At 37.3% G+C, this 27,954-nt stretch overlaps 1 protein-coding gene across 3 annotated transcripts in view; it reads left to right on the top strand.

The window, feature by feature from the left end:
* Positions 1-27,954, top strand: part of IL1RAP (interleukin 1 receptor accessory protein) — a 152,507-nt gene that overhangs the window by 94,587 nt on the left and 29,966 nt on the right. For all 3 annotated transcript variants that reach the window (XM_023750557.1, XM_023750556.1, XM_023750555.1), the window contains exons 3-5: positions 6,057-6,342; positions 16,236-16,422; positions 27,788-27,951. In XM_023750557.1, coding sequence (XP_023606325.1) covers positions 6,057-6,342; positions 16,236-16,422; positions 27,788-27,951 — 637 coding nt within the window. The remainder of the gene's footprint in view (positions 1-6,056; positions 6,343-16,235; positions 16,423-27,787; positions 27,952-27,954) is intronic.

Here is a 27,954-nt window from a genome sequence, read left to right as displayed (position 1 = left end):
TGTGTGAGAGGCAACCAATCATTGTGTCTCTCTCACATCAATGTTTCTCTCTCTATATCTCTCCCCCTCCCTTCCACTCTCTCTAAAAATCAAACAAAAAAATATACTCATGCCAAGCTGGTGTGGCTCAGTGATTGAGTGTCAACCTATGAACCAGGAGGTCATGTTTTGATTCCTGGTTAGGGCACATGTTCAGGTTGTGGGCTCAATCCCCAATAGGGGGCATATAGGAGGCAGACTATCAATGATTCTCTCTCATCATTAATGTTTCTCTCTCGCGCTCTCCTTCTCTCTCCCTCTCTCCCTTTATCTCCTTTATCTCTGAAATCAATAAAAGTATATTTTAAAAAAATCTTCAGGTGAGTATTAACCAAAAAAATAAAAATAGAGACAGACTCATAGATAGAGAGCAGGCAGACTGTTCAGCTCTGGTTGCGGGGAGGGTGGGATTGAGCAAAAATGTCGGGGGGGGGACAGAAAGAACTCATGGACATGGACAACAGTATGGTGATTGCTGGGAGGAAAGTGGTGGGTGGAGGTGGAAGAGGGCATAAGAGGGATAAATAGTGATGAGAAAAAAAATAAGAAAAAAATTAAAGATGACAAATTTAAAACTGACCACCTTCTTACACCATATACAAGAATAAACTCAAAAATGAATTAAATACTTAAATATAAGACACAAAACTATAAAACTCCTACAAGAAAACATAAACAATATACTCTAACATTTCTCTTAGCAAGATTTTTTTCTGATATATCATCTTGGACAAGGGAAAAAGAAAAATAAACAAATGGAGCTACATCTAACTAAAAACTGTTTGCCCAGCAATTAAACCATCAACAAAACAAAAAGACATCCTACTGAATGGTGGAAGCTATTCACCAATGATACATCTGATAAGAGGTTAATATCCAAAATTTATAAATAACTCATACAACACAATGCCAAAAAACAAAAACAAAAAAACAATCCAATTAAAAAGTGGGTGGAAGACCTGAAGAGACATTTCTCCAAAGAAGACGTACGGATGGCCAGTCAACATATGAAAGGATGCTCAAAGTCACTAACCATCAGAGAAATGCAAATTAAAACCACAAATTACCACCTCATACCTGTCAGAATGGCTGTAATAAATCAAACAACAAGTGTTGGTGAGGATGTGGAGAAAAGGGAACCCTCATGTAGTTTTGGTGGGATTATAATTTATTACAGCCACTATGAAAAATAGTATGGAGTTTCCTAAAAAAATTATAATGGAACTCGATATGACCCAGCAATTTCACCATGTTCCCTTTCCTTCTGCGTTGGCAGATATGAAAGTACAGAGAATGAGATTCCTTTAGCTTAGATCCTTTGATATGCGTGATATATAGCAGAGCTTTGTTATACTAAGTCACAGAAAATAGGGATTTGCTTTTGGGAATATATCTGAAAAAACCCAAAACACTAATTCAAAAGAATATATGCATCCCTTTGTTCACTGCAACTTTATTTATGATATTCAAGATATGGAAGCAACCCAAGAGCCCATCAGTAGACAAATAGATAAAAAATAAGTAGTGATTTATACAATGGAATATTACTAGTCTGTAATAAAGTATGAAATCTTACCATTTGTAACAGCATGGAGAACCTAGAGAGTATTAAGCTAAGTGAAATAAGTCAGACAAAAAAAAAGACAAATGCCATATAATTTCACTTATATATGGGATCTAAAGAACAAAATAAATGAACAAAAAATAAAAACACACTCATAGATAAAGAGAACAAAATGATGGTTGCCAGATGTGAAGGGGTTGGAGAGGTGGCTGAAAAAGGCTAAGGAATTAAGAACTACACATTGATAGTTACAAAACAGTCATGGGGATGTAAAGTACAGCCTAGGGAATATAGTCATTAATATTGTCATAACTATGTATGGTGCCAGGTGGGTACTTGAAATAGCTAGGGGACCATTCTGTAAATTACACAATCATCTAACAACTGTGTGCTGTACACAAAACTAATACAAAATAATATTGAATATAACTTTAATTGAAAGATTAAATTAAAACAAATTTAAATATGAATGTGAGGCTTGTTAACCTTGAGCTTTTCTGTTGGATGGTGTGGCGGTGCAATTTGTTAATGAACCACTAAGATTAAGAGTGCTACATTTTTTTCTGAAGCTAGCCACATTTTCCTTAGAAGATTCATTCATTCTTTTGCCTGGTCGGTAAAGGTATCGCCACTTCATCCTTGGAGCTGAGTGGGAAAGGTTACTGAGTGCTAGGAGAGTGGGGTTAGAACAAAGGCTGTCACGTTTGACATAGCTTTTATCTGATTGTCCTCATTTCACCACCCTCTGCTGTGTCCTCAGTTTTGAGGTAACTGATTGCATTTGCCAGGATAGAATAGATTATTCATATTGGTAAAAAGCAAGTCTATATTTTCTATGACTTAGTATAACAAAGCTCTGCTACATATAATCCATATCAAGGGATCTAAGCTAAGAGTCTCATTCTCCATACTTTCATATTTGCCAACACGGCAGGAAAGGGAGCATGGCCCTTTAAGAGGCTAATCCTTACTTTAGAGGGAATGCAAGTATACTAGTAATCTTACACTATGTGTAGAAGCAAACCCAGGAATACTGGTGAACAGCACTGGTGGTTTTTTATGTTGCTACTGATAGCTCCTCCTGGGTCTTTTCTGTATTCTGCATTGCTGATTGGTTTGTTCTCCAGTTTTTCCCTGCTGGCAGGGTTTTTCATTCTAAATAGGCTAAGCTTGTTACCACTTGTTCATTTTGATGTTGCTGTTACCTTTTCTCCCATCCTTGCTGTTACTTGGGGTTATGTCTTGAAAAGTAATTTTAGTTTTTGTGGAGTTTCAGAAAGGAATGAAATTGGATGCATGTATATAGTCTGACATAGTTACCTAAAAAAAACTATGGTTATATTTTTCTATAAATTGAATGAGCTAATTCTGCAATTTTGCAGTTTTACTGAAAATAATTTAAAGAATGCGATAAGGTAGATGTTTTATAAAATATTTTAGTATCAAGTTTGTATTGATGTGAACATCATTTTGATCTCACAATTCTTTCTCTGTATATTGGCTTTCAAAAGGTGTTTCTAAATGAAAGCAATTATAAGTAGAAGCAATTTGTTGAGTCTTAGAAAAGTCAGTTTGTTAAACTTTCCAGATATAATATTTACTTAGAGATTTATTACTTACTCACAAATCCCTTTGCAAGTCGTAAAGCTTCAAATCCTTTGCTTTTATCAAACTTAAAGTAGCCACTAATTTAGTTGTTCTATCCATTATCTGTCCTCCCCAAAATATTGCCTAACAACCATAAACTTTAGTGACAAACTTCATTTTGTGTGTTACACATATATTTTTCTCAGGATCTGTAGGCTGCCTGGGCAGTTCTGCTAACAGAAGCGTGGCTTGCTCTTGCATCTCTGGTCAGCCGTGAAAGGCCAGACAGCGTGCTGGTGAAGGTGCTGGTGGTCTCTCATTCAGGTTTTCCTGGGTATCTTAGTCAGTTCTGGCTGCTGTAAAAGAATACCACAGGTTGGTGGTTTAAATAACACACATGTATTACAGTTCAGGAGGCTGAGAATTCCAAGATCAAGGCACTGACAGATTAGGTGTCTGGTGAGAACTTTTCCCCCAGTTTGCAAAGGGCTTCCTTCTCACTTTGTCCTCACGTGACAAGAGAGAGAGAGAGAGAGAGAGAGAGAGAGAGAGAGAGAGAGAGAGAGAGAGAGAGAGAAAGGAGAGCAGGAGAGCGGAGGATGTGGATATAGGAAGGAATGTGAATTAGGTCTGTTTACTCAAACTTTATCTTCCAGAGATGTCAAGTGATAGGTCATTAAAAGTAATTTGTTATGATAAAAGTATAAATGGGGCATAAAACTCCAAAGGAGTTTAAAGACTGAATAACCTTGCTAGAAGTAAACTCCTTTTGTTCTTGGCTATGGACAGTTTTTCTCAATGCTTACGTATACATAAAACATTTTCAAGTAATGCCTAACCCCTTTCATTCAAAAGTAGCCCATCCTGATTATTATCAAGAGATGATTTCCAATATAATTTTATATTTGCTAAATACTTATAAAGTTAAAATACTATATATTATTTAAGTTGTATATATTATAATCATAATAAAATTCAACTTTTCAACAAAGAGCATTATATATTGCACAGAAAAGTAAAGAAATAAAAAGTAAAAAGAAACACCAGAAATCTATTTTATTAAAATAAGATTATGTATGAAGATAGTGGAATTAATATAAGGTCAAGGAGAAAAAGGAACAGAATAGAATTACCAATGGTTAAAATAAAGCTTGTTTACATATTTTAGGTGGATATTGGTGTATGGCAAATCACTATTTGTTTTTTTAAAATATATTTTATTGATTTTTTTACAGAGAGGAAGGGAGAGGGATAGAGAGTTAGAAACATCGATGAGAGAGAAACATCGATTCAGCTGCCTCCTGCACACTCCCTACTGGGTATGTGCCCGCAACCAAGGTACATGCCCTTGACCGGAATCAAACCTGGGACCCTTCAGTCCGCAGGCCAACGGTCTATCCACTGAGCCAAACAGGTTAGAGCGCAAATCACTATTTGATTGACTGTAATTTAAAAAGTGGTATAACTATTTTAAAACATCATTACTTAAAATATAACATTAGGGTATATTATTTTTAATGTTTATACTTAGGATGAAAAGTTTTAATGTCAGCTGAAATGTCGGGAATATTACATAGTTAAAAATGCATACACACATATGCATATGCATATGCATGTGAATGTATGTAAGTATGTAAGTGTTGTGAGGAAAAAAAGAAAACTGTTTTAAGGTGATTGCTTTGGGCCTTTTAATACTCTATCACCCCTGGTTTCTCTGTTCTTGTCTCCATATGATGAGATCTAGAACTCTCCATCCATATATCATAAAAAGGTCATTTATTATCATTTTCCAGTATGTACAAGTGATTACTTTTCATTATAAAAATAAATTATAAAAGTCATTATGGATGTATTTGACTATGAGTCATTGAAACTATAGCACCTTTGTTCCCTAATGAGTGTCACTGAAACCTCTTGACTTCTTAAGGTCTGCTCTCTAACCTGGTGTCCAGTAGACACACAGGACTACCTAAAAATGAGATGCGCTGTAGGTGTTAAGCACATCGGATTCTGAAGACTTAGTACCAAAAAAAGAATGCAAATATAAAACAGCTCATTAGTGTATTAAGAGTGTTTGGGATATATTGAGTTTAACAAACTATGCAAAAATAATTTTACCTGCTTTTTAAAACATTTTAATGTGGCAACTAGGATATCTGAAATTACAAATGTGGCTCAGGTTTTATTGCCAATGGAGAGCTCAGATCTAGCCCTGAAGTCAGGAGCCCTTTTCACCATTTGTGTAACATTTTATTTATTTCATGGCTGAGCAACACTAGCACAAATTTCCAATTATTACAAAATATATGCTCTCATAACACCATGCACTTCTTAGCACTTATCACAGTTGTAAAGTAGTACTTACCTAAGTACTTACTCACTAGACTGTAAGTCCAACAAGGTCAGGAACCATGTCTGCTCTTGCTCACTATTGTACTTACAGGCTTAACTAAGCTAAGGGGGGCATGGTAGACATTTATTAAACCCTCAATTAAAGAATAAATGATCCTTCTTGTATACAATGGCATGTCTCAATTTCCAAAAGAGAAGGGAGTGTGATGTAACAGCTGAGATCCCTGCCCCATGAGATCCCTACATGACTTATTTTTCAGGTGAGATTCTCCCCTATATCTTTCAGAGTTCAGTGGGATCAAACTATTAAATCCAATTGTTAGCCAAGAGATAATCATAAAATGGTAAAGGAATAAAAGGAAAGTCATTTCTTCATGTCACAGGGGCCTGTTATATGCAGTTATTAAAGAGAGGTGAATGAAGATGACTAGAGAAGGAAGTTCCTGGGAAAGATTGGGTATCTGGAGAGAAAGTGTGAGGTGACTCATCTGCCTTTTCTTTTTGATTGTTCCAGAACGCTGCGATGACTGGGGACTAGATACCATGAGGCAGATCCAAGTGTTTGAAGATGAGCCAGCTCGCATCAAGTGCCCACTCTTTGAACACTTCTTGAAATTTAACTACAGCACAGCCCATTCAGCTGGCCTTACTCTGATCTGGTATTGGACTAGGCAGGACCGGGACCTTGAGGAACCAATTAACTTCCGCCTCCCGGACAACCGCATTAGTAAGGAGAAAGATGTGCTCTGGTTCCGGCCCACCCTCCTCAATGACACGGGCAACTATACCTGCATGCTAAGGTAGTCTGACTTTTGGTGGTGACATGCTCTTTTGCATTTATTCCCCAGGCCTTTATCCAGATGATGCATGTGCCATGAATCTGGAGAGGGAAGGAAGCATCTAACACTTCACCTCAGTGGCTCAGCTAAGTTTGGCTAAAAGATGTGTGAGGAGAAAATGGTTGTGCTCCTGAGAACATTCTTCGTAGGTGGTTCCTTTTCAAACCCTGACATATAGCAAGGTTGTCTAAAGTGAGAGCCTTGTTTATTTGTCCCCTTTCCCTGACATTGGAAGCTGCCTACGCTTCTGTCCGACCTGGAAGCATCAATTCCTCTAAGCAGGGCAGGGAGTAGAACCCATTTGTATCTGCTATTGTCATCTTTCAAAGCGCTTGGCATGGAATAAAACATGGAGATGCCTTTTATAGAAGGAAGACTATCTGGGAGGCATCAGATATATTTAGAACAGTGCTTTTCAATTTTCCTACCAAAATTCCCCTAAGAAGCAAATGGGCACCATATCCCTGGGGATCTAAGAATATAATGCAAAGCACTTTGTCAGTATGCAAAATTTCTTTCAGATTCACTTTTTTCTCGGAAGTTCATGTAAATTTTGCATGTTACTCCACAATATACCTATATTTCTTTTACTACCAATTAATGTTTTTGCTCTGAGGGGAAAAAGTTAAACTAAGGCCTCTCTAAAGAATAATCATTTTAAAGCTTAGTTCTTTGGCTACTTTTTTCCCCAAAGTTCCTTTTGGCTTCCAGGCTTTACTTTGTCTTTTAAACTCCCATCTGTGTTATGGAATTACTTTTTTACATTGTATCCTACTATTTAATGAGTGCATTGGTTTTCTAGGGCTGCCATAACAAAATACCATGGACTGAGTGGTTTAAACAATAAAAATTTTGTTTTCTCACAGTTCTGGAGACTAGAATTCTAAGATCAAGATGTTGACAGGGTTGGTTTCATTTCATCTCTTCTTGATTTGTAGATGACTGTATTCTCTCCATGTCTTCACATGGTCCCCTCTGCCTACCCCCCATTCCCCAACCCCCGTGTCTTCTGTGTCCTAATCTCTTCTAAAAACATTAGTCATATTGGATTAGGGTCTACCTATATGACCTCATTTGACCTTAATTATCCTTTTCAAAAGTTATCTCCAAATACAGTCACATTATGAGGCACTGGGAGTTAGGTCTTCCTCATATGAATTTTGGGAGGACACTATTCAGGGCCTATAACAATGGAACAATTTAGAATAACATAACAATAGGTAACCCCAGACCTTCTTCTGATGCCCCCTGTCACTCAGAGGTGTTAACTGTTCTCTGATAGATAACTAGGACTGTGTTGGATAGATTTAAAGCATGTAATGATTAAGTGAAGAAGGACCTAATTTCTATCACAGAAACACATTTTGATCACTGGGGCCTTGGGAGTCCCTAGAAACGCTGAAGGCCTTTCTGAGGCTTTCACATGACTGTTTAATTTTATTGGAGTGGACTCTAAACTGGTGCATGGGCTTCAAGGAGCCTCAAATAGTCATGCGTACATTACATCCTAGTACTTTGTAGGAAAGGTTAGAAAAGTTATTAGTGGAAAGAGTACTGGATGAGAAGACAGAAACCTAGATTACCATCCCAGCTCTGCCACTACTTAGCTGGTGACCATAACCAAGTCAATACATGGCTGATATTTGCAGAAGAAAGTCAGCCTAAATGCTCTTTGAGCTCCTTTTCATTTTTGACAATTGTTAATCGTTAATATTCCCACATGGACATTAGCAATTACCTGGGAAGGGGTCATCAATCACTTTCTGAGTGACCTTGGTTTCTACTATACAATACATTCTAGTACTTCAGTATCTATTTCCTTTTCCTAATCAACCTTCTAATGGTCTAGAGCAGTGGTCGGCAAACTCATTAGTCAACAGAGCCAAATATCAACAGTACAATGATTGAAATTTCTTTTGAGAGCCAGATTTTTTAAACTTAAACTATATAGGTAGGTACATTGTTATTAACTTAATTAGGGTACTCCTAAGGCTTAGAAAGAGCCAAATTCAAGGGGCCAAAGAGCCGCATGTGGCTCACGAGCCCCAGTTTGCCCACCATGGGCTAGAGCTCGTCCCCAAACTTTTCTAGCCTTCCCTGACATTATAGGAGCAGAGATACATGGCAGTTAAGGCCTAAGTATACCTTTAATGTTATGTATTCATTTTCAGATTGTCTCTTCAGTTTACATGTCTATTTTCTATGTCTCTAAAGAAAAATCTAAAATTATACTTGCCTGGTGGGGGCACCAGAAGCTTCTCATTGTCCTAAGGTGATTCCTAAACTGAGAATGACAAACTGAACCATTGAAATCATAGCCTGATGTCTTTAGGCCATCAGGATAAGATTCAATTTGTAGGATTCTACTGCTTGTATACTTTCTCTTAAAAACTATTATTGATTTCAGGCAGGAAGGGAGAGGGAAGGAGGGAGGGAGGGAGGGAGGGAGAGAGAGAGAGAGAGAGAGAGAGAGAGAGAGAGAGAGAAACATCAATGATGAGAGAGAATCATTGATCGTCCGCCTCTTGCACATCCCAGCCAGGCATATGGCATATGCCCTAACTGGGAATCAAACCCTGACCTCCTGATTCATAGGTCGATGCTCAAACATTGAGCCACACAAGCCAGGTTTTATTTTTAATTTAATTTTATTTATTTATGGTCTAAAGTTTTACACATGTCTCCTTTTTCCTCACTTGACCCCCACCCCCCAGCCATTCCCACCCCTGGCAAGTCACCACAGCCCCAGTGCTTGTTTCCACTGGTTATGCTAATATGCATGCATACAAGTCCTTTGGTTGCTCCCTAACTCCCCCCACCCTCACCTCCCCTGCCATTTGTCTCTGGATCTATTCTTGTTCATGAAATTATGTTGATCATTATATCCCACATATGAGTGAGATCATGTGATATTTATCTTTCTCCGACTGGCTTATTTTGCTTAGCATAATGCTCTCCAGTTCCATCCATGCTGTTCAAATGGTAAGAATTCCTTCTTTATTATAGCGGCGTACTATTCCATTGTGTAGATGTATCACTGTTTTTTAATCCACTCATCTGATGATGGGCACTTAGGCTGCTTCCAAATCTTACCTATTGTAAATTGTGCTGCTATGAAAATAAGGGTGCATATATCCTTTCTGATTGGTGTTTCTGGTTTCTTGGGATATAGTCCTAGAAGTGGGATTACTGGGTCAAATGGGAGTTCCATTTTTAAATTTTGAGGAAACTCCATACTGTCTTTCACAGTGGCTGCACCAGTCTGCATTCCCACTAGCAGTGCACAAGGGTTCCTTTTTCTCCGCATCCTCTCCAGCACTTGTCTTAGGTTGATTTGTTGATGATAGCCATTCCAACATGGTATCTCATTGTTGTTTTGATTTGCATTTCTCAGATGATTAGTGACATTGAGCATGTTTTCATATGTCTCTTTGTCTTCTGTATGTCCTCTTTTGAAAAGTGTCTATTTAGATCCTTTGCCCATTTTTTGATTGGATTGTTTATCTTCCTTTTGTTAAGTTGTATGAGTTCTCTGTAAATTTTGAAGATTAAACCCTTATCTGAAATAGCATTGGCAAATATGTTCTCCCATGCAGTGGGCTTTCTTATTCTTTTGTTGATGGTTTCTTTTGCTGTGCAGAACTTTTTATTTTGATGCAGTCCCATTTGTTTATTTTCTCCTTAGTCTCCATTGCCCTAGGAGCTGTGTCTGTAAAGATATTGCTATGAAATATGTCTGTTATTTTGTTGCCTATAGAGTCTTGTAGGATTTTTATGGTTCCCCATCTTTGTTAAAGTTCTTTAGCCATTTTGAGTTTGTTTTTGTGTATGGTGTAAGTTGGTTACCTAGTTTCATTTCTGCATATGTATCTAACTAAATTTCCCAGCACCGTTTATTGAAGAGACTGTCTTGACTCCATTGTATTTTCTTGCTTCCTTTGTCAAATATTAATTGAGCATAATGGCTTGGATCGATTTCTGGTTTCTCTGTTCTGTTCCATTGATCTATATGTCCATTCTTGTGCCAGTACCAGGCAGTTTTGAGAACTATGGCTTGGTAAGATAGCTTAATATCTGGTATTGTGATCCCTCCAATTTTGTTCTTCTTTCCCAGGATTACTGTGGCTATTCAGCATCTTTTTTTATTCCAGAAACATTTTTGAAGTGTTTGTTTTCTATCTTTGAAGTATGCTGTTGGTATTTTAATGCAAATTTCATTGAATCTGTAGATTGCTTTGGGTAGTATGGACATTTTAATAATGTTGATTCTACCAATCTATGAACATGGTATGTTCTTCCATTTGTTTATGTCTTCCTCTATCTCTTTTTTTCAATGTCCTATAGTTTTTCGAGTACAAGTCTTTTACCTCCTTAGTTAAGTTTATTCCTAAGTATCTTAATTTTCTTGGTGCAATGGTAAATGGGATTGGTTTTTTTTTTGTTTGTTTGTTTCTTGTTTCTCTTTCTGTGAGTTTATTATTGGTGTATAAAAATGCCATAGAATTCTGGGTGTTAATTTTGTATCCTGCTACATTGCCAAATTCATTTATTAGGTCTAGTAGTTTTTTGATGGAGTATTTGGGGTTTTCTATGTATAGTCTCATGTCATCTGTGAATAAGGACAGTTTTACTTCTTTTTTTCCAATTTGGATACCTTTTATTTATTCTTCTTGTTCTATCACTATGACTAGCACTTCCAGTACTATATCGAACAGGAGTGGTGAAAGTGGGCATCCCTGTCTTATTCCCATTCTCAGGGGAAACGAGTTTAGTTTCTCCCATTGAGTATGATATTGGCTGTAGGTTTGTCATATAAGGCTTTTATTATGTTGAGGTATGACCCCTCTATTCCCACTTTATTGAGAGTTTTTATCAAGAAATGGTGTTGGATTTTGTCAAATGCTTTTTCTGCATTGATTGATATGATTATGTGATTTTTGTCTCTCAATTTGTTTATGTGATGTGTCACATTTATTGATTTGCGGATATTGTACCATCCTTGCATCCCCAGAGTAAATCCCACTTGGTCATGGTATATGATCTTTCTAATGTAATGCTGGATCCAATTTGCTAGAATTTTGTTGAGGATTTTAGCATCTATGTTCATCAAAGATATTGGCCTGTAATTCTCTTTTTTTGTGGTGTCTTTATCTGGTTTTGGTATTAGGGTAATGCTGTCTTTATAGAAAGAGCTTGCAAGTATGCCTTCCTCTTAAATTTTTTGGAATAGTCTGAGGAGGATACGTTTTAGTTCTTCTTTGAATGCTTGGTAGAACTCCCCTGTAAAGCCGTCTGACCAGGGCCTTTGATTACTGGAAGATTTTTGATTGCTGCTTCAATTTCTTTGGTCCTTGTCAGCCTATTCAGGTTTTATTATCTTCCTGATTGAGTTTTGGGAGCTTATTTTTTCTAAGAATAGGTCCATTTCATCTAGCTTGTCCATTTTGTTGGAATGGAGTTGTTCATAGTATTTTTTTTATAATCCTTTGTATTTCTGTAGGATCAGTTATTACTTCAACTCTTTCATTTCTGATTTTATTTGGGTCCTCTCACTTTGCTTCTTAGTGATCCTGACTAGAGGTTTATCAATCTTATTTATCCTTTCAAAGAACCAGCTCTTGGTTTTGTTGATCTTTTGTATTGTTTTTTTGGGGGTTTCTTTGTCATTTATTTCCACTCTGATCTTTATCATTCATTGCTTCTGCTTACTCTCGGCTTTTCTTGTTGCTCTCTTTCTAACTCTTTGAGTTGGAGAATTAGATAATTTATTACCATTTTTTCTTGTTTTTAGAGGCAGGCCTGTAGAACTATGAACTTCCCTCTCAATACTGCTTTCAGTGTGTCCCATAGATTTTGGATTGTTGTGTTTTCATTGTCAATTGTTGCCATGATGCTTTTTATTTCTTCTTTGATCTCTTTGGTAACCCAATCATTGTTTAATAGCATGCTATTTAGCCTCCAGGTGTTTGATTTTTTCATTGTTTTTATTGTAGTTGATTTCTAATTTTATGCCATTGTGATCTGAGAAGATGCTTGATATGATTTCTATCTTCTTGAATTTGAAGAGACTTTGCTTGTGTCCGAATATGTGGTATATCTTTGAAAATGACCCCTGTGCGCTTGAGAAGAATATATATTCTGTGGCTTTGAGGTGAAATGTTCTGAAGATGTCCATTAATTCCATCTGATCTAGTGAGTCAATTAGGATTGATGTTTCTTTGCTGATTTTTTGTTTAGAGGTTGTATCCAGTGGTGTTAGTTGGGTGTTAAAGTCCCCTACTATGACTGTATTGTTGATCTGTCCCTTGATATCCTCCAGAAGTTTTTTTATATATATATATATTTGGGTGTTCCTGTATTGGGTGCATATATGTTTACCAGAGTTATATCTTCTTGTTGAATTTCTCCCTTTAGTATTATGAAGTGGCCTTCCTGTTCTCTTGTTATGGCCTTTACTTTGACGTCTAATTTGTCAGATAGAAGTATTGCTACCCCAGCTTTTTTTTCTTTTCCATTCACCTGAAAAACCTTTTGCTATCCCTTCACCATCAGTCTGTGTGAGTCCTTTGTTCTGAGGTGGGTCGCCTGTAGACAGTAGAGATGTAGGTCATGTTTTCTTATCCACTCAGCTACCCTATGTCTTTTGATTGGGGCAGGTAAACCATTTACATTTAAAGTTATTATTGATAGGCACTTGTTTGTTGCCATTTTTGTTCTTTATGCCTGTATTCCCTCTTCCCTTCCTATTTCTTATTTTTACAGCAGTCCCTTTAGCATTTCTTGCATTGCTGGTTTGTTGGTAATAAATTCCATTAGTCCTTTTTCATCTGTGAAACTCCTAATTTCACCCTCAAATTTGATTGATAACCTTGCTGGATACAGTATTCTTGGATTCAGACCCTTCCTTTGCATGACTTTGTATATTTCATTCCATTCCCTTCTGGCCTGCTGTGTTTCTGTCGAGAATTCAGTCAATAGTCTGATAGGAGATCCCTTGTAGGTAACTTTATGTCTCTCTCTGGCAGCCTTTAAGATTCTTACTTTGTCATTGGTGTTTGCTAATTTAATTATAATGTGTCTTGGTATCGGTCTTTTTGGGTTCATCTTGTTTGAGACTGTGAGCTTCTTGAACTTATGTGAGTGTTTTCTTCTTCCCAATATAGGGAAGTTTTCTGTCATTATTTCTTCAAATAGGTTTTCTATTTCTTGCTCAATTTCCTCTCCTTATGGGACCCATATTATGTTGTTTCGTTTCATGTTGTCCCACAGTTCCCTTAGGCTCTCCTCCTGTTTTTAAGATTTTTTTTCCAGTTGCTGCTCAGCTTGGGTGTTTTTTCCTACCTTGTCTTCTTGTTCATGATGTGGTCCTCCGCTTCTTGTAGTGTACTGTTGATGCTTTATATTGTGTTCTTTATTGCAGTGATTTCATTTTTCATTTCTTTTTGGTTCTTACACATATTATTGAATTTGTCTTCCATCCTTTTTAATGTCCTTATGACCATTGCTCTGAATTCTTTCTCTGACATATTGCTTGCCTCCATTTTATTTACTTCCTTTTCCTGTGATTACTGCTTTTCTTTCCTAGGGGGGCTGTTTCTTTGTCTCCCCATGTTCGCTCCTCTCCGGGTGTCTGGTATGTATCTCTCTCTCTTCTGCGTTGACTTTCTCTTGGCAATCTTTGACCTTTCTGTCCACAGATTGCCTCACCAGCTGTGTTTAATTTGCCAATTTCAGGTGGATGTTATTCAAGTCAGCTGTTCCTTCTATCTCCTCTGTGAGAAGGCACAGGGCCCACCTGTATTTGGCGCTACTTTGTCTCCCCCTGGACAAACTTTTTAGGCACCTGCGGCCAGGGAGGCTGGAGTCTCGGTGTTAATGGGTTTGCAGCTGAGGCAGCTGGTCCCTGGGCGTTGTGGTTTTAGGGTCCCAGGAGATATCTGAGGTCTCCCCAGTTGAAGGTAAGGGTTGGCTTCTGATAACAGTCGCTCTCCCCTTCAAAATGGTGCAGTCTCTGCAGCAGACCCAGTCACTCCGAGAGAGATTTTAGCAGTAGTAGAGGCTGCCTGGCCAGGGGAGGCCAGTCGGTCTCCAAAAGTCCTGTGGAATATAGATGTCCCTCACTCAAAAATACAGACACTCCCTGCATGTCCATGTGCTCTCCTTTCACTCTCTCACTCACACACTATCGTTCAGCCTGCGTCCCGTCAGCCACCATCTTCTGTCTCCTATTCTTTCTTTAATACCTTATTAAGATGACATCCAGATTTGACTTTTGGAGCTATAAAAGTCAGCCCAATCACTGTTCATCACCTTTTTTAAAAAATCAGAAAATGTATCTAATTAAACTAAAATTTACCTTTTATAACTTCCACCCATAGAATACTTTTATCTGGTAGACAATTTGTTATTTTTTGATAGAGATTATGCCTGCCACTCTCCCTTTCCACCGTATTACCTTTGTTACAAGTTATCTTTAAACAATATCTCCTTTCATGTTGGTGAGGGGAATGAATACCTCCACACCTTCCATTGTATTTAGACTTAATTCATGAGTCATTGAGGATCTAATATGTGTTTGAAACCTTAAATAGAAATTATTGAAAGTGTGGGCCCATTTAGTCATCACCTTAAAAAAATCAGTTATTTTTATTATTAATGCTTCACTATTGCTTTCCTGTATACACACACAAGTTTTATACCTATCTCTTTAATTTTTTAAAATATATTTTTATTGATTTCAGAGAGGAAGGGAGAGATAGACACATCAATGATGAGAGAGAATCATTGATCAGCTGCCTCCTGCACTCCCCCTATTGCAGATAGAGCCTGCAACTTGGGCTCTTGACCTGAATGGAACCTGGGACCCTTCAGTCCACAGGCTGATGCTCTAAACATTGAGCCAAAATGGCTAGGGCTCTGTCTCATTCATTTTAATAAATATGTATTCAGCATCTACTGAAAGTTTAGACACTGTACTAGAGACTATAAGAAAATATTCATGGTCGTACCCTTGTTTGAACTATGATAAACTAAGAGGAACTTAATAGCAAATGAACACAAGGAAATGTCGACATGCTCAGAGAATTAGAGAGCTAATTTGCGGTGCATAGAGGGTCACATTTAATACCTCTCTGTGAAAAGTGAGGTGATGGGATAACAAGAGTCGGAAGCTTTATGTGTTTGTTACTTTTTTCTTCATGCTTGACTTTTTTATAGATATGTAAAAGAACTTTGAATGGTTGTACCATAATTTCATTGCACTTTTCAAAAAAAAGAAGATTTTTCTATATATACCAATGTTTTCTTTGCTGATATAGCACTGGATGGCCATTTTTGATCATGTGCTCTCTCTATAACCATTTTCCATAATTCTACCATGTGAAAAATGTTCCAGAAATAACATTACTAGGGCAAAAACTAAGGCTTTTTTAAGAATAGTTTTAGAACCATATTTATTTTCTAAAGGTTGTTTATATGATTATCAGCCATGAGTTAATGGTATACTCACCTTTGCCTTACCAGCACAGAATATTATTAATAATGTTTTAAGGGTAAAGTTAAATATACATATACATACATATATATATATATGTACATACAAACACATAACATGTTTAGAAACATATCTAAAATATAACTATTTTAATATATCAATAGTAATTAACTGTGTCTGTTTTTGTTCTATGATGTCAATTTATATAGAAATACTTCCACACATATTTAATTCTTACATGAACTTGCACATATAAAGTCTCAATACATAGCATTAGTTCACTTAGCTTACTTTAATGTATTTACTGCATTAAAACAAATGCAAATGAGCCTGCCCATTTATTGCATATTTCTCTTTTCAGGAATACCACATATTGCAGCAAAGTTGCATTTCCTGTGGAAGTTGTCCAAAAATCTAGCTGCTTCAATTCTCCCATGAAAATCCCAGTGCATAGACTGTATATAGAATATGGTATTCAGAAGATCACTTGTCCAGATATAGATGGATACTTTCCTTCCAGTGTCAAACCAGCCATCACTTGGTATATGGTAAGCAAACTGGAGGGCACTTTACCCTCTCTAAATGGCAACAATTATTTGTTGAGTTAATGTAGAAACTGAAAGTTTTCTAATCAGATTTTCAATATATTCTTTAGTGACTTTACAATTTTTTAACTGCTTCCTCACTCTATGACATTTTAAAGGAAGTGCTGGAGGACACATTGCCTCAACCCAGCATTCCTTAAATTATGTTCACTGGACTGCTATAACTACCTTGGCCCTATTAACTTCCTCTGAAATACAATTTGAGAAATGTTGCCGACTTCCACTCTGCTCAGTGAGGTTGGGAGCTGCTAATTCATCTGGTGAATTTCAACTCCTAAACTAGTCAGTATTTTGTTACTTATACGTATTTCATGTTTGCCCTCATTTATAGACACAGTCCACCTGTGGTCTCTTTCACATCTCAGGGATTTGGGAAGTGTTTAATAAAAAATTATAGTGTTAGAAGGTGGCTTGTGTGACAACAGCTACATAGTTGTTGTTTTTTAAAAATACATTTTTATTTATTTCAGAGAGGAAGGGAGAGGGAGAGAGATAGAAACATCAATGATGAGAGGAAATCATTGATCCACTGCCTCCTGCACACCCCTACTAGGGTTTGAGCCTGCAATATGGGCATGTGCTCTGACTGGGAATTGAACCGTGCACTCCTGGTTCATAGGTTGATGCTCAATCACTGAGCCATGCCAGCTGGGCTAGCTGCCTAATTTTTTAACCTCTTCAAATATCCCCATAAGCCAAAGCCAAACTCCTGAACAACATTTAAAACAAAACTCAATATTAAGTTATCCATAAGAATCACTTTCAATAAAACAAGTGAGTCAAGCCACAATCTTATGGAAAATTAGTGTCTATGGGAAGAGGAGTAGGTGGAAGTAGGGTGGTACGGGGCAGACTTGAGGGGTCAAAAGCCCATGGATACTCACTGGAAAGCATGGTGAGCCAACTTAGGAACATCAGCTGAAATTGGGAAGGGTGGGTCCAAGATGCCTATAGTAGGAAATTCTGAAGGGTTTGAATTGTTTTAGTGCCTTGGAACTCTGCAAAACAACGACTCACAGTGAGGAGAAATGGCTGGAAGTGGAAGCATAAAGTAGACAACATCAGGATAATGCAGGGGCAAAAGTAAATGTGCAGTTGTGAGTATGGGAAACACAGAGTTTATTCTTGTATTCTTATTTCTTAAATATTGCATTATTTTTCATATAAACAATTGTACACCTACTTTTGCCCATTCTGTAGAGCGGAAGGGAAGAGAAGAATGGGAGCAGCAGAACAGTCAGGAAATATCAAGACCATACTTTTGAAGAGGAATCTCTCTGAAGTTAGAAAATCCTGCCAGATTGTAAAGCTCAGGAAAAACAAAACAAACTAGTTTTCCATGAAAATGAACAATAAGGTAAAGCTCCCATTCAAAATTATAAGAAAAAGGAGAATAAGAAGCAGAATAACATTCTAAAAAAAACCCCAGCATACCAGAAGGACATATTGTAACCCACTATTTAAAAAATGAGCCAAAAAATTAAGAAATGCTACAAGATGAGAAGAATAACAAATAAATTTGAATTATAAAAGTCCAGAAGTTATAAAACTCAGTAACAACTTAGAAGAAAGTCATTTTAGAAATAAAGCTAAACTAAGGGGAACACAATACCAAATGAATACACTAGATAATGCCTTCAGATTAACAGAAAGTGGGAGAAAAATATTAAATCAAACTTAAATGCTGAATAAAAATAAGAAGGGTAAAATGTACATACCAAAATCATATAAAGTAGACTAGTAAATAAAGGGGAAAGTCAAGTATTTATTCTGCCTTTCCCGTAAGAAATGTACATTTAGTTATGAAATGGTGCATAGAAGTATGTTTTTATAAAATTATATAATCAGTTTGAAACCACAATGACAACAAATCTAAGCATTAAGCATCAATGACAGCTACCATCACAAGAGAGGTAACCAGGCATATTCCTTCTGATGAAAGAACAGTATTAACTATAATTGTGCCAAGTGGATTTTGGATACTGCTGCCATTTTGCTGGAAATATAGAGAACAGAAGAATATATTGATCTGTACCACGAGTTTGTAGTCAGCAAAATCCGGACTGTGGAAAACTATATGCCAAATGCCTTGGGTTATTCAACAGAAATTCTGCAAGAAAAAACAAAAGCATATTGTGGGAACATATTGACTAAAAAGAAACATATAAGACAAAGTTGAAAATGGATGTGACTACAGTGTCTAAGGATGTACTATAGATGATACAATTAAAAAAGAAAACAAGGAAGTGATTTTACTATAAAAATATATAGGTAGTGGCTACTTCAGGAGGTTGCAAAAGAGCTGGGATTGACATAGGACATTTGGAAAGTAACTGACAACATTCTACTCCTGAACCTGAGTGGTGTTTGCTTTATAATAATTCATTAACTCATAAGTTTCAAGTTTTTGTGTATTGTATTTTATAATAAAACAGCTAAGAAAAAGAGAGGGAGAGAAAGAAGGAAACAAAGAAAATGAGCAAGAGAGATTTAAGATCAATTGCAGTGTAAGAACCTTAGATCATGCTTTGTTCAAATAAACTATAAAACAAGTTATGAAAAAATCAGGAAAATCTGAACAGAATATTAATGATATCAATGAATTATTATTACTGTTTTAAACTGTGATAACAGCACTATAGCTATGCTTGCAGAAGGAGTCTTTTCATTTAGAGATACATAGAAATACTTACAAATGAAATTATGCAATATCTATGATTTGCTTTAAAATATCTTGGGCTGCAGTGAGTGGGTGTAGATGAAATAAGACATAGCCTAAATTGCTACTTTTGAGACTAAGTTTGGGTCCAGGGGATCATTGTGTATTTTTTCCATGATTGTAATTTTTCATTGTAAAAATAATTTAAAGAATAATATTAACACCTAGAGGCCCAGGGCATGAATTCGTACATAGGTGGGGTCCCTCAGCCTGGCCGGTGACTGGGGCCGACGGGAGGGGGCCAGCCAGCTGGGGTAAGGGCCCGAGGGAGGTTGGCTGGCCGGCTGGGAGGAGGAATGTGGGAGGTTGGCCAGCTGCAAACCCCCCCCCCCCATTGGGGCCAATGAGGGAGGCCAGCCAGCTGGGGGGAGGGACCTCGGAAGGTTGGTCAGCTGAGGGAGGGACCACGGGAGGTCGGTCAGCGGCCAGGGGAGGTGGACAGCTGCAGGAGGTTGGCTGTGGGAGTGCACTGACCACCAGGGGGTAGCTCCTGCATTGAGTGTCTGCCCCCTGGTGGTCAGTGCATGTCATAGCAACCGGTCAACTGGTCATTTGGTCATTCAGGCTTTTATATATAAAGACTTTACATCAATAAGTATATCTTCAATTTTTTAAAATGTGTTCATTTAGTTATCAAGGTCTCTTATCTCTAGTTCTGTTCACTTTTTTATATTTTGAATACTCAATAGTCTGAAAAAAATTAATCTTATTTTCTTACCAAAGGATCTCACAATGTAATTGACAAGTTTAGAAATAAGAATAATTTACATTCTTATTGAAAAGCAGAATTATAAGTTCCAAAGAGAATTTATTGTTTGTTTTAAAAACAGGGAGAAATTTACATGCATTGACTTCATGAAATTGACTATTTCTTGAGGGCAAAATTATGCCATACTTATCTCTGTATTTTCAATGATTCCCAGATTTCTTTTTTTTTTCCTGGTTGGAAGGATGTCAGTGATATTAACCAAGGTATGAAATAGCAGTGGAGGAGCAGGTTTGGGGAGCAAGCGAAAGATTTAGATAATGTCATATTGAGTTAGAGGTGTCTGTGAGGCATCTAGGTAGCAGTGGCCAGTAGGTAGTGGCACATGTGTGTGAATCTGGAGCTTAGAACAAAAGTCAAAGTTGGAGTCAGAGAATTGGATGTGTCTATATGATAGCTGGAGCCCTTAAAGACTAAGATCAAAATCCAGAGAGAATGTTCCTGGGGTGAATGAAAACAGAAAGCCTGGAAAGAAGACTGAGAAAAAAAGTCATAGTGGTCAAACCATCTCCATGGCAGATAACCAACAATGTTCAGGTGGCTAAGAGAAAACAGGTGACCAGGCATCATTTCTAGTCTATAAAAAATCACTCTTGATCTGTGGCATACCTCATTTATTTCTCTATACTTGGGTATTTGACTGAAATCATTAATCCTAAGAGTTCTGCCATCCTGGGTACAAAATCAGAGTTCTTGGTAGTTGGATTCTCCTATCACTGTATAGCAATGATGATGTTGCTTTCTATTTTCTACCTTCTACAGAAACTCGCTTGGTCCTCATAGAGTAGACTCTTTCAATTATTATAAACTGAATTCTCTGCCTTGACTTTGTAAAAACAGTCTCTTTTTCTAATACACATAACCGTGTGAGTTAAAAGACACATTAATTTGTTTCAGCAATTTTCTTCCTCTTAGCCGAATGATGAAAACTGATAAATTGAAAAACAGAAAAGGAAATTAACAGTTCTTGCATTTTGCTTGTAAAATACATTGTGCTAGGTACTTTATATATTATGTGTAATACTCATCCCCATCCTTCAAGGTAGATGTCATCCTTTCACAGATTATGAAGCCAAGTCTCAGAGAGGCAAATAATAGAGCACAAGATTACTAACTTAATTTTCTTAACATGAGGTAAGTTATCTTGTGCTCTCCATTTTGTAGTTAAGATAGAGCAACTGAGATATTTGCTTAAGGTCACAGAGCTAGGAGCCAAGATTCAACCTTATATCGAGTTCATACTTTTACACTGTGGTATATCACTTACTCAAAAGCAATCTAGCTGATAGTGGAGAATCTGGGATTTCAGGCTAGTTCTGTTTTGGTTTCAAGGTTATACTCTTCATAAATGACACTGAGAGGGTGGTCAGTCTTTACTTCTGAAGCTTAAGACACTTGGAAGGGTGGGGTAGTCTTTGAACACAGGTTGGGTTGTAAGCTGAACTGTGGAACACAAGGAAACCCATGGATAGAGGGCCCATGGGAAATCAGAGGGCAAACTCAGATTAGAAGGAACAGAAATTAAAAAAAAAAATTGTTCCAGAACTGCAAGGGAAATGGGGCAGGATTGCATTTTCCTCCTTGGCATGTCTTCTGTTTTTACTCCTCTCATTTGCATGGCAGACTCTTCCTCATTCAGGACCTAGAATTCATAGTGCTCTAATTCAACAATCATGTGAGTTAAATTGATGTTCAGTAAAAGTTTGTTGAATGAGCCAGGTTTTGTAACAAGCCTGGAGAGCACACCATGGTTTGTCATTTACTAAATTTCAAATAGCCACATGTATAAATTGGAAATGACATGTGTATAAATTGGAGGTTGCCTGTTTATTCACGTAGGAATATGGGAATAGATAGCAGTAAAGACACAGGTGTAATTTCGTTATTGTTTTTACTATTATTAGTATTACATTTACTTAGAGACCTGGGCTTTAAATTATAGCAAGCCATCCCAACTTTCATATTACTGGATTATTTATCTTCCTCTTTGTTGTAATTGGGTATTTGATTTTTCCATACCGAGATACTTATAAAAACAAAGGAAATTGTCCCCCCCCCCCTTTCTTTTTTACTGAGGATCAGAGGAACAATTTTTTTAGGTGTTTTGAATATTACATTTATACCAGCTGCTGAAAGTCCTGATATTTAGGAGAATATTCTGGAGACCAATCTGTGAAAAGCTGGTTGTCCTTATACTTAGTATAATCATTAAAATTGGTATATTGCCTTCACCTCTAAATTTCATTGTAAAGTTAATCAGAATTGGTCAGATACTGTTTATAAATCTCTCTCAGAAAATGGGAAATTTTGTTTTTTTTCTGACAAAGTTCAACCAGGAAGCACATTTCTGACTGCCAGGCTTGGCGTTTACTGGCATAGCACATACTAGTATTGTAGACAAGTTAGTCCAAGGTCTACGTAATAGACTTTATTTTCAAAGTGCTTCTTTCAGTTTGGTCCCAACTGTTTGGTTGCTCCTTTATCTCTTTCCTTTCCCTATAGTTTCTCTATCATGATTTTTCATCTCTGGTAGGAAGGAAATATGTACCATATATTCTTTCAAACTATACACATTGAATTCCATATCTATACTAATAAAAAGATAATATGCTAATTAGACTGGGTCGACCGGACATCTTCTGGTCGTCCTGCCTTCCTTCTGGACAAAACCATAGTGGCAGGGGCTGAGGCAGAGGCAGTTAGGGGCGATCAAGCCATCAGGGGAGGGCAGTTAGGGGCAATCAGGCCAGCAGTGCAGTTAGGGGTGATCAGGCCAGCAGTGCAGTTAGGGGGTGATCAGGCTGGCAGGAGAAGGCAGTTAGGGTAGATCAGGCTGGCAGGGGAGAGCAGTTAGAGGTGATCAGGCAGGCAGGCAGAGGGGTTAGGGGTGATCAGGCAGGCAGGCAGGTGAGCAGTTAGGAGCCAGCGGTCCCAGATTGAAGAGGATGCAGGCCAGGTTGAGGGACCTCCGCTTCCCATGCACAAATTTTGTGCACTAGGCCTCTAGTATATCTATCTATCTATCTATCTATCTATCTATCTATCTATCTATCATCATGACTTGACATATAGTTTCAGGGCTTCTGAGGACCCCAAGATCCATCCTCTAAACTTAAACCCAATTCAAATGTCTGTGAGGCCTCCAGGCTTAATTAGGCTGAATGAGTCATCCACTTTCTATTTTGATAGCACTTATCTTTCAGTTTTGTTACTATAATGATTGCACTTCTTTCTTCTGTACTAGATAGTGACCTCTCTTTTTTCTTTCCCTTGAATACCAAGCACACAGCATAAAGCTAAGCCAATGAACTTTGTATTTAGGAATTGATTAAATAATTGAATGAATTGGACTGGACTGGAAAATTTCATGGGAATAAGGGCCATTTCTGTGTTTAATGCCTGCTCTATGCCAAGCCCCTAACACAGTGCCTGCCATGTAGAAGAGATTTTGTAAAAATTAGTTGCTTAACCATTGAAATGCCTTTAGTTTTGTGCATTAAAAGTGACTGGTAAGAGTTCTTAAGAGACTTTGTAAATAAGTATGATTATTTTCGGCCAACTTAATCTTTGGTGCAAAAGTTTCAATAGATATTCCTAACTGTTCTAACCTTGTATCTCCATTAAACTTTTTATATCCTTACTCTCACTCCTCCCTTCATCCTACAACTCATTCATATATGACATCTTATATTTTGAATAGTCATCTTCTTGTTATCATACTGCATGAGCTGTCAACTCTGTTTCTTCTGTCTTTGCTTCTCTCATTCATATTTTTGATCAGGCAGAACAAATGCACTGAGCATTTACCATGTGTCAAGTATTTTGCCAGCAGCTGGCCATGAAATACAGTACTCATTCACCCTCACCTCTTGCCCTCACAGGTGTAAATTTTCTAGAGGAAGAGACAAACATGAGAAGAGTTTATTGTAATAAAGTTAATTAAGTATAAAGTACAGCATAGGAAATATAGTTAATAATACAGTGGGGCCTTGACTTACGAGTTTAATGAATTCCGTGATGGAGCTCATAACTCAAATTACTCGTATGTCAAATCAAAAAGTGAACGAGTGAGACACGTGATGCTGGGCTGATGTTGTGGCATTCACTGTGACATTCACTGCGCCAATTAGCGGTGGGGTATCTGAAGCTGGCTCGTAACCCAAATTTTAACTCGCAACTCAAAGCAAAAAATCAGCCGAGAGATGGCTCGTATCTTGAAAAACTCGTTAGTAGGGACACTTGTAAGTCAAGGCCCCACTGTATTGTAATAACTATGTATGGTGCCAGGTGGGTGCTGAAAATACTGAGGGCGGGGGGAGCACTTTGTAAAGTATTTGATGGTCTTACCACTAGGCTGTGCACCTGAAACTAACAGAAATAATATTGAATATAAACTGCAATTGAAAAAAATCTACAACATAAAAAATAATATAAAGTTAGTTAAGTTCTGACACAGAAAGCAAAATGCTATTAGAGTTCAGGAAAGTTACAACTTTTTCCTGTGCCTCGAGTGCCGCTCCCCCATGTCTCCCCTCCTAGTTAAAATCTGTTAATATTCTACTTATCCTTTAAGATTGAGCTCAAATCTTTCTTCTCTGTGAAGTTTTTATGAATGTTTTCTGTTTGATCTTCCCCCATTTGATCTTCCCTGGCCCTGATAGGCCTTTCATAGTATTTGTTGCAATTCACCACGAGACTGTACATACCTATAGATTAGGAGTTGTGTCCTTTCCATTTTCCGTGCCCTCACACAGTTCTTGAATGGTGTATGGCCATGGCCGGCAAACTGCGGCTCGCGAGCCATGTGCGGCTCTTTGGCCCCTTGAGTGTGGCTCTTCCTAAGCCTTAGGAGCACCCTAATTAAGTTAATAACAATGTACCTACCTATATAGTTTAAGTTTAAAAAATTTGGCTCTCAAAAGAAATTTCAATCATTGTACTGTTGATATTTGACTCTGTTGAGTAATGAGTTTGCCGACCACTGGTATGGGATGGACATACTCATCCTTAGTTAGTCAAGACATCCCTCCAATTACACCCCACATCTCACCACATGATGTATTTCCTCTCGCTCTTTACCTATATGTCATGATAGGTTGCCATGACTACCATTATGCCATTGAAACATTGCTCTCCTGCTTAACTTCTCTCTTTTGAATTCAGAATGAGGAACTGATAGATCAACTAAGTGGATAATTTGTCTTCTAGTCAGACAAGTGTTTGCTTCATAGTGGAAATCCACTTACTGTTAAGTGATTTCTTGCATTTGGAAATATTTTTTTTATTCTTTTGGTATCCAGATCTTTGTTCCAATTTTTTCTGGATTCCAAAGAAATGATGTTGAAATTATCAGAAAATTTTCAGGCTTCATTTTCAGGAATAGTTTATTATGTTTAAAATATTCCATATGTCTCAGGTCTATGTGCTGAAGGGCCTAGAGATATATCTGCTTATAAGAAACAGAGAGAGCTCATCACACACTACAGGCCAAAGTTAATGGTTCAACAGTGCCCTAAAGCCACCCCCACCACAAAGCTCAGAATGTAAAATATTTCCTTCATTTCCTTTTCTTGCATGCTATATAGGTCTGATAGCTTTGAAATAGACTTTTTAATTTCTTTTGGTTAAAACTAGTTATGGGGGCCAAATATTTGGTGATTAAAGATGACTTGACTATGGGTGGTGGATACACAATTCAATATACAGATCATATATCATGGAAATGTACACTTCAAAGCTATATGATCTTATTAATAAAGGTCACCCCAGACGAGATGATGTGGTATGTGTAACTGTATGTCTCAGTATAATTTTTCCAGCCTCAACTAACTGCTGAGCAGAGGTGTTTATTCTTAATTAAGAAGCTAGTTAAAGCTTTGGCTCAATGGATAGAACATCGGTCTGTGGACTGAAAGGTCCCAGGTTCAATTCTGGCCAAGGGCATATGCTGGGTCAGGGTGCCTGCAGTGGCCCCAGTCAGTGCTGGGTCACCACAGCAACCCAGCACTGACTTCCGGTCTGGTTGAGCCTTCGGTGGTAATGGTCGTTATGACCCTGGCTCTTTATTATATAGATTATATAGGATTATTTTTTATTTTTTAAATATATTTTTTATTGATTTCAGAGTGGAAGGGAAAGGAATAGAGAGATGGAAACATCAATGAGAGAATCATTGATCAGCTGCCTCCAGCCCGACCCTACTGGGGATCGAGCCTGCAGTGGGACCCCCCCCCACCCCCACTCCAGTGCAGAATTTTCATACACCAGGCCTCTAGTAATAATAATTAAAAAATAAGTTAGTTAAAGACCTTTACTGAGCTATCTAAAAAACTGAGTTTTAGCTCTGCACTGTGTTATCTGGAATATCTCTTTATTTTTCTATCTCATTTTTTTCTACTTGTAAAACTATTACATATTTAGTCTGATTTGTCTACTTAACAAGGATTTAAGAAAAGCTAACAAATGAGAGAAATAGCTTTGAACTGTTTAAATAGAAGGTATCACAAAACTCAAACAGAATTCTAAAGATAGTCTAAACTTGATTTAAACCAAATCTGACATAAATTCATTATGAATACAGTCCTTGTGGCCTTATACTTTGTGATAACCTAAGAGTATTGAAACCATTGGCTGATGTGACAAGTGTCTAGAAGCTTTTATCAAAACAGGATAAATTGTATTTAGAAAATCACTTAACTGAGCATATATCAGCTTCCTTGTGATGATAACCCACATGAATCATCTTTTTAGTGCTATTCTTAAAAGACATATTTCCTGTTACAAAGAATTACAAAATGTACCTCTTTGTGTAACTGTCATATTTCAAAACACATGCTCCAGGAATTGAAGCAAGAAAACCTTAAGTATACGAGAATTAAAGTTAAGTATGTGAATATAGGAAGTTGCGAGTAGAAGCCAGTAACAGACTCACATAATTTTAAAGATTTAAGGGAACTTAGAGATATTTAAGCCTTTTTGTCATATTTGAATTATTTTTTAATATATATTTTTATTGATTTCAGAGAGGAAGGGAGAGGGAGAGAGAGATAGAAACAATCAATAATGAGAGAGAATCATTGATCGGCTGCATGTCCCACACTGGGGATAGAGCCCGCAATCCTAGCATGTACCCTGGTCGGGAATCGAAACATGATCTCCCAGTTCATAGGTCAACTCTGAACCACTGAGCCATGCCGGTTGGGCTGAATTATTAGTAAGACTCATAAAAAATACATTTTGTTTTTACATCTGGAGTCTGTAATATCCAATTTCAGCACATAGGAAAAATAGAAGAAAAATACCAAAATTTTTGTACATGACCAATATAGTGTTGCAACAGAGTGATCAAGAATGCCAAAATCAGACATCTAAATTAAGCCTAGTTTTCAAGCAGAGTGACTGGATTCCTGAGTTAATATAAACAGTAAAGAAATGTAGAAAAAATGAAAAATAATTGTGTGTTCTTTTAAATAGTAGAGCAAGCAGTTAAGTTACCTTCATTGTTTTTCAATACTTTAACCTTGCTTCACTGTTAATATGAGATTCCCAGAATCCAAATACTGTATGCTGAGACAGGAAGCTGGTGCTCTTGAATTTATATCTCAGTTCAGAACTTTAATTTTCTTTTGCAGAAAAGATAACGGAACTTAATGTATTTAATCTTTGTAGAAACATTGTCAAATAGTTGAGCAGAACAGCTTAGTAAAAGGTGCAGCCAGCAAAGATATTTGTATATTTTGTGCAAAATTACCTATGTGCATGTGCTTGTATGTTTTCTATGCATGTATCTAAATAGAAAACATCTTTTCTTTTACTTCTTACAGGGATGTCATAAAGTACAGGACTTTCATAATGTGGTACCTGAAGGCATGAACTTGAGTTTTCTCTTAGCCTTGTTTTCAAATAATGGAAATTACACATGCGTTGTTACATATCCAGAAAATGGGCGGGCATTCAATCTCACCAGGACTCTGGCTGTAAAGGTGGTAGG

Source organism: Myotis lucifugus, unplaced genomic scaffold, assembly GCF_000147115.1.
Source record: "Myotis lucifugus unplaced genomic scaffold, Myoluc2.0 scaffold_14, whole genome shotgun sequence".
NCBI lineage: Eukaryota > Metazoa > Chordata > Mammalia > Chiroptera > Vespertilionidae > Myotis > Myotis lucifugus.
The sequence above is the reverse complement of the archived record's forward strand: the minus strand, read 5'-3'. Positions and strand labels throughout refer to the sequence as shown.